General features: G+C 38.7%; 1 protein-coding gene across 1 annotated transcript in view; it reads left to right on the top strand.

Moving 5' to 3' along the window:
- Positions 1-15570, top strand: part of DCHS1 (dachsous cadherin-related 1) — an 88968-nt gene that overhangs the window by 55083 nt on the left and 18315 nt on the right. Inside the window, exons 9-12 of the mRNA XM_074217471.1 lie at positions 12742-12899; positions 13223-14084; positions 14208-14447; positions 14783-14908. Coding sequence (XP_074073572.1) covers positions 12742-12899; positions 13223-14084; positions 14208-14447; positions 14783-14908 — 1386 coding nt within the window. The remainder of the gene's footprint in view (positions 1-12741; positions 12900-13222; positions 14085-14207; positions 14448-14782; positions 14909-15570) is intronic.

Genomic DNA, 15570 nt, shown 5'->3' with positions numbered 1-15570 from the left:
AGAATTGGCATTGAGTTTAGAACATTGCATAGAATGTCAGTTATTTTTAAAGAATATATTAGTATACTAATCTCCCCCCAACTAATCCCTTCTCCCTTTTGCTCTTTATTATAAGGGATGGCTCTCTAAGAGGATGAGGGAAACATTGGAAATGGAGCTATCATGTTAGTTTTTTCACAAGTATATTACTCAGTTGATTCAGATTTAACTTGTCCAAATAATTTTTGGAGGATTTCCTTTCTAGGCATATTTTCTCTTATTGCCTTTTTGAGGTAGCCTTTTTAAGATGAGTAAAGGATTTTATCCTCACTAAATTTTTGAATTTGACCAAATCTTTTTGAATTTGACCTGATCTTTTTGAAGTTGACCAAATCTTTTGGCTTTCTTTCTTTTTTTATTGACAAAAGTTAATGCAGTAGATAGAATGTAGGACACAGTTCAAATGAGGTTTCAGATACTTACCAGTTATATGATCTTGGACATGTCACTTAATTGCTGTCTCATAAAATAGGAATAATAACAGCATCTACTTCCTGAGCTTATTGTAAAAGAATTAAATGAGATTAAATTTGCAAAATACTTTAGCACAGTGTCTGGCATAAAGGAAGCATTTACTAAATGCTTGTTCCCTTTCTTCCACCTTCACTGTCCCTCCCATTAAAAAAAGAAAAGAAAAAACAAAACTTTTATAACAAATATGAATAATTCTTACATTGGCTAAGCCTCCTCAAAGGTACAACTCAACCTATTCTGTGAATCCTATCACTTCTTTATAAGGAGGCAGGTAACATATTTCATCATCAGTCCTCTGGATATGGAGTTGGTCATTGCATTGATCAGAGTCCTTAATTTTTTCAAAGTTGTTTGTCTTTATAATATTGCTGTTACTGTATAAATTGTTCTCTTGGTTTTGTTCACTTCACTGAAACATTCATGCAAGTGTTCCCAAGTTTCTCTGAAACTATCCCTTTCATAATTTCTTACAGCAAAACAATAATATTCCATTCATTTGTCCAGCATTCCCAATTTGCCTTCATCCCTTTAGTTTCCAGTTTTGCCATCATGAAGAGAGCTGTTTATAAATTCCTCCTTCTTTGATCACTTTGGGATATTTATTGGTCTCCTAATGATGGTGTTGCTAGATCAAAGGATATACATAGTAACTTGAAGCCATAATTCTAAATTGTTTTCGAAATAGCTGAGACATTGTACTCAACCAACAATGCTTAATGTTCTGAAGTTTCCTCCAGCATTTTATCATTTTCTTTTTTTTGTCAGTTTTTTTTTTTTTGGCAAGGCAATGGGGTTAAGTGGCTTGCCCAAGGCCACACAGCTAGGTAATTATTAAGTGCCTGAGGCCGGATTTGAACTCAGGTACTCCTGATTCCAGGGCCGCTGCTCTATCCACTGTGCCACCTAGCCTCCCCTTTTTGTCAGTTTTGTCAATCTAATGGGTTCCAAAACCTCTAAAGTATTTTAGGTATATTTCTGGTGTATTATTTTCTATTGATAATTTGGATTCCTTGCTATTTGTTCATGTCCTTTGACCATTTATCAACTAGGTACTGGTCTTTATTCTTGTAAATTTGAATATTTTGGAAATGAGGTTCTTACCAGAGAAACTTAATGGTTGCAGGGCAACTAGATGACACAGTGAATAGAGCCCTGAAGTCAGACACTTTTTTTTTTAGGTTTTTGCAAGGCAAACGGGGTTAAGTGGCTTGCCCAAGGCCACACAGCTAGGTAATTATTAAGTGTCTGAGACTGGATTTGAACCCAGGAACTCCTGACTCCAGGGCCAGTGCTTAGTCCACTACGCCACCTAGCCGCCCCTGAAGTCAGACACTTAATACTTAGTTGTGTGATCTTGGGCAAGTCACTTAATCCCATTGCCTTGCAGAAATTAAAAAAAATTTATATAAAGAAATTTAATGGTTACAAAGATTTTCCTCCCATTCCTTTTCCCTTTATTACAATTGTGTTGTTTTTGTTTATGCAAAATCTTTGCAATTTTATGTAACCAAAATTGTCCATTTTGTCTTCTTTGATTATTTTGATTCTTTTTTTGATATGAAGTCTTCCCCTGTTCATAGACCTGACAGGTAACTCTTCATTGCTCCTCTAACTCACTTACGGTATTACCCTTTCTATCTAAATAACATATCTCTTTGTAGCTTATCTTGATATGTGATGTGAGATGATGGTCTGTATCTTGTTTCTACTGGACTGAATTCCAGTTTTCCAACAATTTTTGTTGAACAGAGTTCTTTCTACTCTGGTTTGAGTCTTTAGATCAATTAAGTACTGGGTTGTACCTCTCAAGTTTTTTTTGAACTCTTACTGCCATTCATATTTTTAACACTCCTCATTTTTTGCATCCTCTGCAAATCTGATAAACATAGCATCAGTGACTTTTTATAGGTCAATGATAAAAGATTAAATAACATATATTCCTAGGGCATCCTATTAGAGACCTCTCTCTTGGATTAACATTTCTCCATTACAACCAATTCCTTATCTTCTTAATGATATCATCTAGCCCACATTTCTCTATCTTGTCCTATCATGAATTCCAAATGCCTTGTTGAAAGCCACATATACTATTTCCATAGTATAACCCTTATCTTGAAATGCAATAAAACTGTCAAACAAGTAAATGAGGTTAGCCAGGCAAAACTTATGTCCCATTGACTATTACTGATTTCCTTCTCACTTTCTAAATACTCACAAAACAAACTTTAAATAATACCCTGAAAAAGTTTGCAAAGAATTGAAATCAAACTAACTTTGCCTTATTCTTCTTTTTGAAATTCAGGTCAATATATGCCCCTCTGACCAGTCCTGAGATCCTCTCCCCTTCTATGTGATTTTTCAGAGTTTATTCTCAAGACTTCAGCAACCACATGTCCCACTTCTTTCAGTACCCTAGATTGTATTTCTTCTGGTCCAGGAGATGTGAATTTATTGAAGACACTTGGGTGCTTTCTTCCTGTATTCTCATTTTTTCTTTTCTTTTTGTATTTTCTTTTTTGTTCTTTTAGATTTATTTTATTTAGTTAGTTAGTTAGTTAGTTAGTTAGTTAGTTAGTTATTAAGTTTATTTTTTCATCCACATGCACATGTATGTATTTTTAAGTTACAAAATTTCCTTACACCCTCCTTTCCCTTTCCCCCGGTGGCAAACAGTCAGGTTAGCATTGTACGTACATATTTTTTTTAATTGTCAATTGCTTCAATAAAAACTTTTATTTTTTTAGCTGAGATATAATTTATTTTTAGAAAGATTTTACTTATTTTGAGTTTTACAATTTTCCCCTCATTCTTGCTTCCCTCCCCCCCATGGAAGGCATTCTGTTAGTCTTTACATTGGTTCCATGGTATACATTGATCTCAGTTGAATGTAATGAGAGAGAAATCATATCCTTTATGAAGAAAAATAAAGTATAAGAGATAGCAAAATTACATAATAAGATAATGGATTTTTTTCCTAAATTGAAGGTTATATAGTCTTTGGTCTTTGTTCAAACTTCACAATTCTTTCTCTGGATACAGATAGTATTCTACATTGCAGATACCCCAAAATTGTCCCTGATTGTTGCACTGATGGAATGAGCAACTCCATCAAAGCTGATCATCACCCCCATGTTGCTGTTAGGGTGATACATATTTTTTAATGCTCTTTTTTTGTATTTTACAATTTTTCCCCCCAATCTTGCTTCCCTCCCCCCGCTCCCCACAGAAGGCAGTCTGATAGTCTTTACATTGCTTCCATGGTATACACTGATCAAAATTGAACGTGTCAAGAGAAAAATCATATCCTTAAGGAAAAAATAAAATATAAGAGATAACCACATCACACAATACATAAGATATTTTTTTTAAATTGAAGGTAATAGTCTTTGGTCTTTATTTAAACTCCACAATTCTTTCTTTGGATACAGATGGTATTCTCCATAACAGATATCCTAAAAATGCCCTTATCATTGCACTGATGAAATGAGCAAGTCCATTAAGGTTGATCATCGTCCCCAGTATATACATATTTTTCATAAACATGTTTACAGATTAGTCATTTTCAGTATGAGGAATCAGGATTAATGGAAAGAGATACATAAGAGATAATTTTTATAAAGTTTTCATCAGATTCTGAAGGGTTTTTTGTTTGTTTTTGTTTTATTTTTCTTCCTCTGGAAGGGGATAACATTGTCCATAGCCAGTTTAATACAGTTGACCTAGCTCTCTGCCTGTATCCTCATTTAACTTAGGCTTCAATTTTCTGTAAACTGTTTTGTTTTCTGTCCTTTTCAGTTTGGAGATTGTTTATATTGGTAGAGAAAACAAGAAGAAAGTAATTATTGATTAGCTTTGTCTTCTCCTATTTAGCAGTGTTAATATTTAGGGGTATAAAAAAATAAAGGCTGCTAGTTGTCTCTATCTCCCTTTAGAGGTGATTGACTGAATTCCTAAATAATAGGAGAGTATCAGGATATTCTCTCTACTTTGGTAACCAGTGGAATGGAGTTGTGAAAGCCAGATACTTAGAGGTTTTTTGGCAAAGTGTTTTCTGAGTAGAATTTGAATTCTCAGCCCTGGAGGAAGGAGAGAATGGGGCAAGGAGAGAGAGCAATTACCTAGTTTGTCATTGTGTTCTAATAGTAAGGCTGAGAGTATTATTGTCAATGGGAGTGAGTGTGTGTTGTGAGTGTGTCATTTGAGGATGAATGTTTGGGCATTTTGATAATACTTTCAGAACTCTGAGTGTGGACTTTTAGAGAATTCAGAATGTCACATTAAATAAATCTCCATTTAGGGAATATAAGAGTCAATAATAATAATAATAATAATAATAACAACAACAATAAATAGTCCTCTTCAAGAGCAAAGAATGAATACTATCAGAGCCATTAATAAGGATGAGATGTGAAGTTGAGCATCACCAGTCTGCGTCTACCTTCCAAAATCAAGCTGTGTTGGGTACTACTGTCAATTTCTATGGGACCTATGAGATTAAAACACTTATATCTGATTGGTCCCATTTGGCACCCCTTATGAGGGCAAAGATAACATTTAATGTGGTATCTATAGGCTCAGAACCAGAGAAATGGAGTCAAGTGGTGCCCGTGATCCATCCTGAGCTCTTTCCTACCTTGTATCTTTTGCACTCAATAATTAGAGAAAAGCATTTTAATTGTCTTTAGCATTCACTGCTAACTTGAATTTTTCTTGGCTTTAGTGTTCCTGACACGCTTATATTTTATATGATATAATTTTAAAAGTAGATATGCTTCATATATAAGGATGACTTGAAAGTCTTCTTCAAAGAAGTAATAATGTTATTGCTTGAGATAACCCCAAAGCAACCAGAAAGAACATTCCACAGCCTACATGTCAGTGTTCTTAGAAGTATAAACAAGCAAACCACCATGAGGATAGTTTTAGCTTATGCATCAGCTTTGGTTTTAGAGGATGAAGAAATAGAGAGCTCTATGAAGAAAGAACTTGACAAGATTCACTAAACTAAGTCATTGTGTACTTTAATATCTGGTGGCTCCAGTATAAATAAGAGCGGGGGGGGGGGGGTGGAAGCTAGGTGCTGCAGTAGACAGAGCACCGACCCTGGAGTCAGGAGGACCCGAATTCAAATCCAGTCTCAGACACTTAATAATTACCTAACTGTGTGACCTTGGGCAAGTCACTTAACCCTATTGCCTTAAGTAAATAATTTTTTTTAAAAAGGAGAGCATCATAGGGAAGATGGCAGAAAAAAAAATGTGCTGAAAAATGGTTCCTTCAGGGGAAAACTAAAAGGCAAGTGCTTGTATTCAAATAAATTAAATGAAGATTTATTAAGGACCTATTATAATTAAGACAAGATGCTAAGTACTGAGGCACTGTGCTGGAGAAGATTTGCACTTGTATGTAATAATAATAATAATGATAATAGCTAATGTTTATACACCACATGCTATATGTGGGACACTGTGTTTTTAAGCACTTTATAAGTCTCTCTTTTTATCCTCTGGGAGATGGATTCTATTATCATCTTCATTTTGCAGGTGAGGAAACCAAGACAACCAGAGGTTAAGTAATTTGCTCAGGGTCATGCAGTTAATAAGTGTCTGAAGCCACATTTGAACTCAAGTGACTCCAGGTCTGACTTTCAATCCCCTGTACCACTTGGCTGTCCCCAAATCATAAAAAAAAAATTCAGAAAAAAGTGTTGCAAGATGTTGGACACAGTAAGAACAAAATGTCACAAAAAGCAAAATTGACTATGTTTTAAGAGAGGAAATGACTGATTATCAATTGAGTGATTATTTTGAAATTAGTTCTTTATGTTAAATCAAGTCAAAACAATAAATATTTATTAAGCACCTACTATTTGCCAGGCACTATATTGTAGATGAGGAAATATTAGAGAAATATGTTCTGTAACTAATCTATACTCTCTATGCTAACCATGTTAAATACTTAACCTATTTAATCTTTTTTAATTCTCAGTTGGCCTTGTATTAACACTGATCCCCATCCCATTGTTCAAAGTCATCTTCCAGAAAATTTACCAAGAAGAGATATGGTAATACCCATCTGGTGTATCTTTCTGACAGCTTCAGAGGTTTCCCCCATCCCCCCAAGGGGAAATGCTGAAGCACCTGAACCCATGACTTAATACCTCCCTAGCACCACCCTAACTCCTCCTTTACCCCTTTTTGGCACATATACCAGTCCTGCTCCCCTAGGGCTGATGCTAATTCCTTCAGGGGATCAGTCACTTCCAACTGCCCTTACTGCCTTTTATTTCTCTCTGCCAAAAGTAACATATAATAAAGCTTTTCTTTGTCCCTAAATACTTCTGGGTCAAGAGCTAAGTCCTTCATGAATTCAGTCTATAGCACCTCAGATTTCTCTGTTATCAGTGTATATAAAGAAAGGCAAAAAACAAAGTCTTGCTCTCAAGGAGTTCATATTCTAATGGAAGAGATGACATGTAAACAAATATGTACATACAAGATAGAATCATGTTAAATTGGAGGTGATTTCAGAATGAGACCCAGAAGAGTCTTGTGGTGGGTAGGATTTGTGATGAGCTTTGAAGAAAATGGAGAGGTGGAGAGAGGTGGAGAGAAAGGAGAATTTCAAGCTTTAGTGAGAAAAACCAGAGAAAAGACAGATGCAAGAGATGGAGGGTAAATCAGTCACTCAACCAGCATTTATTAAGTCCCCACTAAGTTCCAGGCACTGTAGTAACTCCTAAGCATATCACAAAAAAAGAGGGAAAAAACATACAATCAACTATGTTCAAATAAGAGATCAAAGAAATTGAGGTCAGTCTCAGAGGGAACATGATCTCACTAACTAGTGAGGACCTCCAGAATTTGACCTTAAAAATAATAATTAAATGTGTGTTAATCTTCAGAGTATGTCCTAATAAATGACTTCCTAACTTCCAGAGTGTGACCTTAAGAAAGAGCAAAACAGAATTAGGCTAACATATACATTTATTAATATTTCCCTAAATTCATTAATTGTGCAGGTATGAGTGGGGTGGGGTATGCCTAGAGAACCAAACCCCTCAACATGGAATCTTGATCTGGAGTTATCTATCAAAAGACTGGATCTGAAAACCTTGTCTTTCAAAATAAGGAAGCAGTCCTCAACTTAGGATGGGGGAACGGGGGCAATACAGGATGGGGCAGAGGAACTGAATGTCAGACATACCATTTAAAGGAATGCCTTCTCAGGCTAATGACCTTCACAAAAGCAATGTGAATCTTCTCCCCTCCAGTGTGTCATCAGCATATCAGGGACACTTGATACAATGGCATTTATTATTAATACTGGTTAAAGTAAAGCTCAAAATAATTTATCAAGATGATTAATAATAAGACAGTGACATAGTGAGGGATTTTGCAACTCTGATTCAATCTGTTTGAGACTAAAAAAAAAGAAATGATTAGCGGGATACTTTCAGAAAAAGCCTGGAAAGACTTACATGAACTAATGCTAAGTGAAGGGAGCAGAACCAGAGCCTTGTAAACGGTAATGACAATACTGTATGATGAAGAACTGTGAATGATTTAACTGTTCTCTACAATAAAATGATCCAATTCAAAAAAAAAAGGAAATGAATACCATAAAAGACTTTAGACACTAATTATCACTATTTTGTTGAGAAGAATGAAAAGCAGTTGTCAGAGTAACAAATCAGGAAGAAAGAGAAATCATCCCAACCCTCAAACAATTAGTTTATTTGATAACTGAAAATGATGCTTAACTCTGTTGGATCTGAGAGTCTTCCACATTTAAAAAAAAACCCAAGGGGGCTGAATTAGATAATCTCTGAAGTTGTTTCAACTCTAAAAAAATCTATGGTTCTATATAAGTATTCTCTGATGATATAGAGTAGAATCCTTCTATATTTGCCTATCTCATGTGACTTTTGTTTATGTCCTTCCACAAATTCTCCTCTTGGTATCTACTCACCATACCAGGTGGGACTGTGACTCTACATCGTTGTGTGACTGTTGTCTGATCCTAATGCTATCTACATGACTGGGCCATTTTTTTTCTACTAATACATTTCTCTGATGAAACTTATTGTGCCACTCCAGTTGTACAATTCCAGATTTGTAATGTGTGGCAAACCTCCTGATATCTACCTAGCATGTGCCTCTCCACTAGGAGGGATCCTCAAGTTTATTCTTTGGAAACTATGGAGTTCCATGATTTGTGTCCAAAAAAGTAACACCAAAAGGTTAAAAAAGATAAACCTATATTTCATGGAAAAATTTATTAGTTTAACTTTGTTCAGTGGCTAGCCATAATACATAACACTGCAAAAGGTGCAAAATACAGGTTCTGTGGGAGGAACTTTGAATGTGTATACCGGCTTCTAAAGTCTTACAGGGTTCCATGCCCAAAGGGCAACAAAAATATGCATACCCTTTGATCCAGCAATACCACCACTGGGTCTATACCCTGAAGAGATGATGAAAAAGGGTAAAAGCAGCACTTGTACAAAAATATTCATAGCAGCCCTGTTTGTGGTGGCAAAGAATTGGAAATCAAAAAAATGTCCTTCAATTGGGGAATGGCTTAGCAAACTGTGGTATAAGTACGTCATGGAACACTATTGTTCTATTAGAAACCAGGAGGGATGGGAATTCAGGGAAGCCTTGAGGGATTTGCATGAACTGATGCTGAGTGAGATGAGCAAAACCAGAAAAACACTGTACACCCTAACAGCAACATGGGGGTGATGATCAACCTTGAAGTACTCGCTCATTCCATCAGTGCAACAATCAGGGACAATTTGGGGCTATCTGCAATGGAGAATACCATCTGTATCCAGAGAAAGAACTCTGGAGTATGAACAAAGACCAAGAACTATTACCTTAAATTTAGGGGAAAAAAACTGGTATCTTATTGTCTGATCTTGCTATCTCTTATACTTTATGTTTCTTCCTTAAGGATATTATTTCTCTCTCATCACACTCAATTTGGAACAATGCATACATACCATGGAAACAATGTAAAGACTGACAAATTGCCTTCTGTGGGGGGTGGGGGGAGGGAAGTAAGATTAGGGGGAAATTGTAAAACTTAAAATAAATAAAATCTTTAACAAAATTCAAAAAAAAAGTCTTACAGGTTGGGGCCACTCTTATGGCCTTCAAGCCTTTGCCTCTCTTAAAATTCTCTCTTGACACAAAGTTACTCATTGAGAACTTTTCTCACTGGCTTTATGTTTAACCTTTGACTCAGAAACCTAGGATAATGTATGTATCAATTGCCTAGTATTCTGAGACATTCAATTCACAATGTTACACAGTAAAGTTTTATTTTAGAAAAGGAGACTTAACAAATGTTTGCATCAGGAAAAAAAAAAGCCTAATATAGGAAATGATAAATGTGTTTTGGAGGACTTTGTTCACATCTTTTGATAACATTTTTAGAGAATGCTTCAGTTTTAGTGATTGGTATCAGTTCCCCTATGTATTTGGGAGTCAGATGCTTATTAGTGTTGCTTATTCAATTTTTCTCTCTCAGACTATTTCACTGTTGTATTATATAATGTAAGTAATCTATTTCATTTTAGGATTTCTCATGTCACAAATAGTGAGTAAACCTATTATGTAGAGTTCTGAGAGAAGTAACCCTTTTTTTTCCATTTTGTGAATTTTTAATATTTAGTTTTTCTGTTGGGAATTTCTGGAGTATATGGTGTAGATTCAATATTTCCTGTTGAATAGAAAATATGTTTCCAGTTAACAAAAAAATAGAAGAAAAATCTTTGAATGAGTTATTGGAAAATAAATATGAGTCTTTCCTCTTGAACACTTTAAGGATACAGGCTTAATAATGGTATCACTGAGTTGAAAGGTATGCCCAATCCAGTAAACTTTGGGAGCATAATTCCAAATTGTTATCACTCTCTTTTCACTAACAAGCAAGAAAGTGAAAAAAATAGTTTAAGTATAGGCTATGAATAACACTTGGTATGTAGCCCTTCTGACTTGAGGCAATGTGGTAAATAAGCAACCTGCCGCTACCAGTTCATAGGTCACTTTCCTCAAGCTTAGATAAGGTTTTAATATATATATATATATATATATATATATATATATATGTATATATATATATATATATTTCAGTGTAGTAAATATGCTTAGTCAAGCAAAACAAATAAAAACCTCTCTGTCAGGAGGTCTTCATCATCAAGTCCTCTAGATTGCATAGCTGGTCATTTCATTGATAAGAGTTCTTAAGTTTTTCAAAATTGTTTTTCTTCACTGTTTGCTGATGCTACGTCAGTTCATAGAAATCTCCCCAGCTTTCTCTGAAACCATTTTATTTTGTCATTTCTTACAATAAAGTAGTATTTCATTACATTACCAGAGCACCAGACAGCTGCCTCCTGTTCTGATTACTCCTCTGGTCCTGTCCCACTCCTAGAAGCAGCAGTGTTGGCCCCAGGCATGCCAGAGGAGACTAAAATAAAACTTCCTCTTTGCTATAAGAGAAAATGTTTCCTGGTGTCCCTATCGTCAAACAAACAAGTATATGTGATGCATCTATTAAGTTCTTGGAATACAAATGCAAAAATGAGACAGTCCCTAGTCTCAAGGAGGTATTTCAGCTCCAGTGAGGCAACATCTAATTTTCTCAAGAGCCAATTTCCTTTTTCCTCAGGGGAATGAAGTGTGTAAGAACTGGACATATAAACAATACTAGCCCAAAGGGCCACACATTTGACAGTTTAAATCTGTACTATGAGAATGATATTAACTTGCACCAAAGTGGTTTGGAGTGCATAACCAGTGGTGATAATTAACTCTGATTCCTGGCTGCCTTTCAGATGAATCTAGTTGTACATTCTTCAATAGGTTGTTCTCAGGAATCTCCCTGGACTGCCTATGAGGTTAGCTTCCTCCAGGTCTCCTGTTATATGGGTGCAAATCCCCCAAGAGTATGAGAAAGAGGCCACTACAAAGCACTGCATCCGGTCCTTTAAAAGTTTTGCTAGTATGAATCAGAATTTACCCTAACATAAAGTTAGGACTCTTAAGGGGGTGTCCAGTCCTGCACTTTGTTATCTCTTGCATCCAAGATCCAGAAATTTCAGGAGAAAGCATATAAAGGGAATGAAACCACAAACTATTGCAAGAACTGGAATCTAGGAGGTCAGAACCTTATATGAGTACTGTCATAATAATGTTTGTCCTTCATTCTTTTTTTTTAAAGAAAGATTTTATTATTTTGAGTTTTACAATCCCCCCATTCTTGCTTCCCTCCCCCCACCCCCCACAGAAGGCAGTCTGTTAGTCTTTACATTGTTTCCATGGTACACATTGATCTAAGTTGAATGTGATGAGAGAGAGAAATCATATCCTTAAGGAGGAAAAAAAAGTATAAGAGTTAGCAAAATTACATAAGATAATGGGTTTTTTCCTCTAAATTGAAGGCAATAGTCTTTGGTCTTTGTTCAAACTCTGTAATACTTTCTCTGGATACAGCTGGTATTCTCCATCACCAACAGCCCCAAATTGTCCCTGATTGTTGCACTGATGAAATGAGTGAGTGCATAAAATTTGATCATTGCCCTCATGATTGGTTAGGATGTACAGTGTTTTTCTGGTTTTGCTCATCTCACTCAGCATCAGTTCATGCAAATCCTTTCAGGCTTCCCTGAATTCCCATCACCCCTGGTTTCTAATAGAACAATAGTGTTCCATGACATACATATACCACAGTTTGTTAAGCCATTCCCCAATTGAAGTTGTCCTTCATTCTTGAAGGAGACCTGACATCAGGGAGTTGATGCCATGACAAGCATATACATTGGATTTGAGTGAGGAGGTGCTGTACTAAGTCACCAGTTTCACTTTCTCCTCCAGAGTCATCTGGGTTCAGTGGCCTGATAGGAATTGGGACCAGTGGAGATGGCCCTGGATGAGAGGGAATCAGGGTAAAGAGACTTGCCCAAGATCATACAGCTAATAAGAGACAAGTGTCTGAGGCCAGGTTTGAACTTCCATCCTCCTGACTCCAAGACCAGTGCTCTATCCACTGTGCCACTAGTAACTGGAGTGTGAGAGCTGATCTATGTGAGGACTTAACACAAAATAGGCAGACTTTAAATCATGAGGCATGAGTTTTGTGAGGATAGAGTTTCTAGTCAGGTCAGTTGATTGGCTCTGGGACTCAGGCCTGTATCTCTCCTTCTCTCTGTTTTTCCAGGCCCTGGCTCGGAGCTATTCTTGCTACACCCTCACTCTGGAGAGCTGAGCACAGCTGGGCCCCTGAGTCGATTGGAGAGGCCCCACTATGTACTAACAGTGAATGCTCAGGACCAGGGTAGCCCCCCCAGAAGCACTAGCCTTCAACTGCTCCTGCAGGTACCTGAGGCACCAGTTTCCCCAAACCTCAGATCTCAAAACTTCCATTCATTCAGTTCCAAACCCCCTTTATCAACCTCAAGCCTCCTTCCCTCCAATTTCAAATCTGAATCTCAACATTTCTAGTTCCTCCAAATTCCCAGACCTCTCATTCCTATCCTCATACCTAACATCTCAACTCCAAATCTCCCAGACTAAATGTCTCCAAATCCACTGTCCCCAAATTGTGTATCCCTCTATTCTTAGAACTCTTGAGCCCCTTTATCCTTAAAGCACCGTCTCTCAGCTTCCTTATATCTCTCTGTCCCTATCTCTCTTGACAGGTGCTTCCCCGGACCAGATCCCCAGTAACCCCTGATGCCTCCACAGTCCCGGCAGTGCTGACCCTGACAGCAGGAGAGGGGCTTCAGCCAGGCTCCCTGCTGGGATCAGTAGCACTTCCAGGGGCCCCTCCAGGGGTTCTTACCTACACACTGGTGGGTGGAGGTGACCCAGAAGGCACATTTGCATTGGATGCAACCACAGGTCAGCTGTACCTGGCCAGACCCCTGGACTTTGAAGCAGGACCAGCATGGAGAGCCCTGACTGTAAGGGCTGAGGAGGTGGGTGGGGGCGCTCTAGCTTACCCTGCTGGACCTCGGCTGCTGCGTGTGGAGCTTCGTGTGGAGGATGAGAATGAGCATGCACCCACCTTTTCCCGAGACCCCCTAACTCTAGCACTGCCTGAGAACCCACCCCCAGGAGCTGTGATGTACACATTCCAAGCTGCAGATGCAGATGGGCCTGGCCCTAATAGTGATGTACGCTACCGCCTGCTGCGCCAGTCACCCTCAGTCCCTGCCTTGCGACTGGATTCCCGCACTGGTGCCCTCAGTGCCCCCAGAGGCCTGGACCGTGAGACCACACCTGCCTTGCTCTTGCTGGTGGAGGCCACTGATCAGGCGCGAAACATCAGCCTACGTCGCAGCACTCGTATATCAGCTAGAGTGTTTGTGACAGATGAAAATGACAACGTGCCAGTCTTTGTCTCACCTCCCACCACTCTGCTTCCTGAGGATCAGCCAACGAGTTCTGTGGCACTCTATGTGGTGGCCCGGGATCCAGACCTGGGGGAGGCTGCCCGCCTCTCCTACCAACTGGCAGGTGGCAACAGTGATGGACACTTTCACTTGCATCCTAGCACTGGTAAGTGTGAGGGTGAGACAGGAATGAGAGGTACAGTTCATGAGTGGAACATGAACAGCCTGGGGCCAGGCACCAATATACAGGGACTCGGGGCTAACTCTGAACACTTGTTCTCACTCTCAGGTGCATTGTCTATCACACGACCCCTAGATCGGGAGCAGCGAGCTGAACACATGCTGACTGTGGTTGCCTCAGACCATGGTTCCCCTCCCCGATCAGCTTCTCAGTTGCTGACAATCAATGTGGTTGACATCAATGATGAAGCCCCCACCTTCCCACAGGCAGCGTACCATGTCCATGTGCCTGAGAATCGTCCACCAGGCACCACTGTGCTCACCTTGCATGCTACCGACCCTGACTTGGGTACAGTGCATGGGAACAGAGGCAGAATCAGGGGACTGGAAATCATAATGAGAACATATTGAAAGCCTTGGGTTGGGGCAGTGAGGAGTGGAGGGGTGGCAATAGCAGGATGTTGAGAGGCAAGCACTGAGGAATGTAGAACTGGGAAGACTAGTGGTTATAAGTAGATAGTGGAACTGGGGGCGATTGGGAAGACAGGGATGGAGGAAATAGGACCTTGGGCTAGGGCAAGTGTGAAAGAACTGGGGCTCAAAACAGTTTTGAAAGCTAGAGATGAGAAAAGTCTTCTCATTCCCCTTCCCAAACATACACTGACTGATTCCCTCTTCACCAAGGTGTTAATGGACAAGTGACATATGGTGGTGTCTCTGGTAACACCTTCTCCTTGGATCCAATCACTGGGGTCCTCACTACTCGACAAGTCCTAGACCGAGAGGAGCAACAGGAGATCAAACTGACTGGTATGGGAGTTGGAAGGGATGCTGGGAATTTGCATGATGAGTGTGAGGGATATCTTTGCAGCGCTGAGGCTATATTGATAAAGTTCATAGTGAGCATAACTCCTTGTAGCAATGAGAATCCCTTCCTTCACAGCAGACCAGATTAAGACCATGTCTGTTTTTCTCCTTTAAAGGCATCACAGAGTACATGGCATCTGCCCCTTTGGATCAGATCTCCAACCTGGAAGGGATAGTGAGGAGAAAAGATATTTCCTATAAAGGCCCAAGGCATCACAGTATAAAGAGAAAAGCCCTGGACAAGACAAAAGCCTAGGGTTCAAGTGTTGGGTCTTAACTCCCATTGTAATTCCCTCTTTCAGGGCCTCAGTTTGATGCTCTGAAAGTTGAAAGGACTGCAGTAGGTCTAGCTCGAAAAGTTTATGAATCATTTGAAACCAGTTTGGGATATCAATTTGGGAGGCAGGTTCAAATCTTTTGGTCAGGTCAGCAATTTAACACAGTTATAGAGAAATTACATGGGAAAAAAGGGTCCTGTTCTATGCCTTGATAAATGTTTATGATGTGAAAAAAAAGATTACCTAGTTGCTACATCTTTGAAGGAATCTTGCATAATTTTTCACTTATGCCCAAGAGACACTTTGTTGTTCTTTAAAGCAATATTT

Source organism: Macrotis lagotis, chromosome 1, assembly GCF_037893015.1.
Source record: "Macrotis lagotis isolate mMagLag1 chromosome 1, bilby.v1.9.chrom.fasta, whole genome shotgun sequence".
NCBI classification, from domain to species: domain Eukaryota; kingdom Metazoa; phylum Chordata; class Mammalia; order Peramelemorphia; family Peramelidae; genus Macrotis; species Macrotis lagotis.
This window is presented reverse-complemented; position numbering and strand designations above follow the sequence as displayed.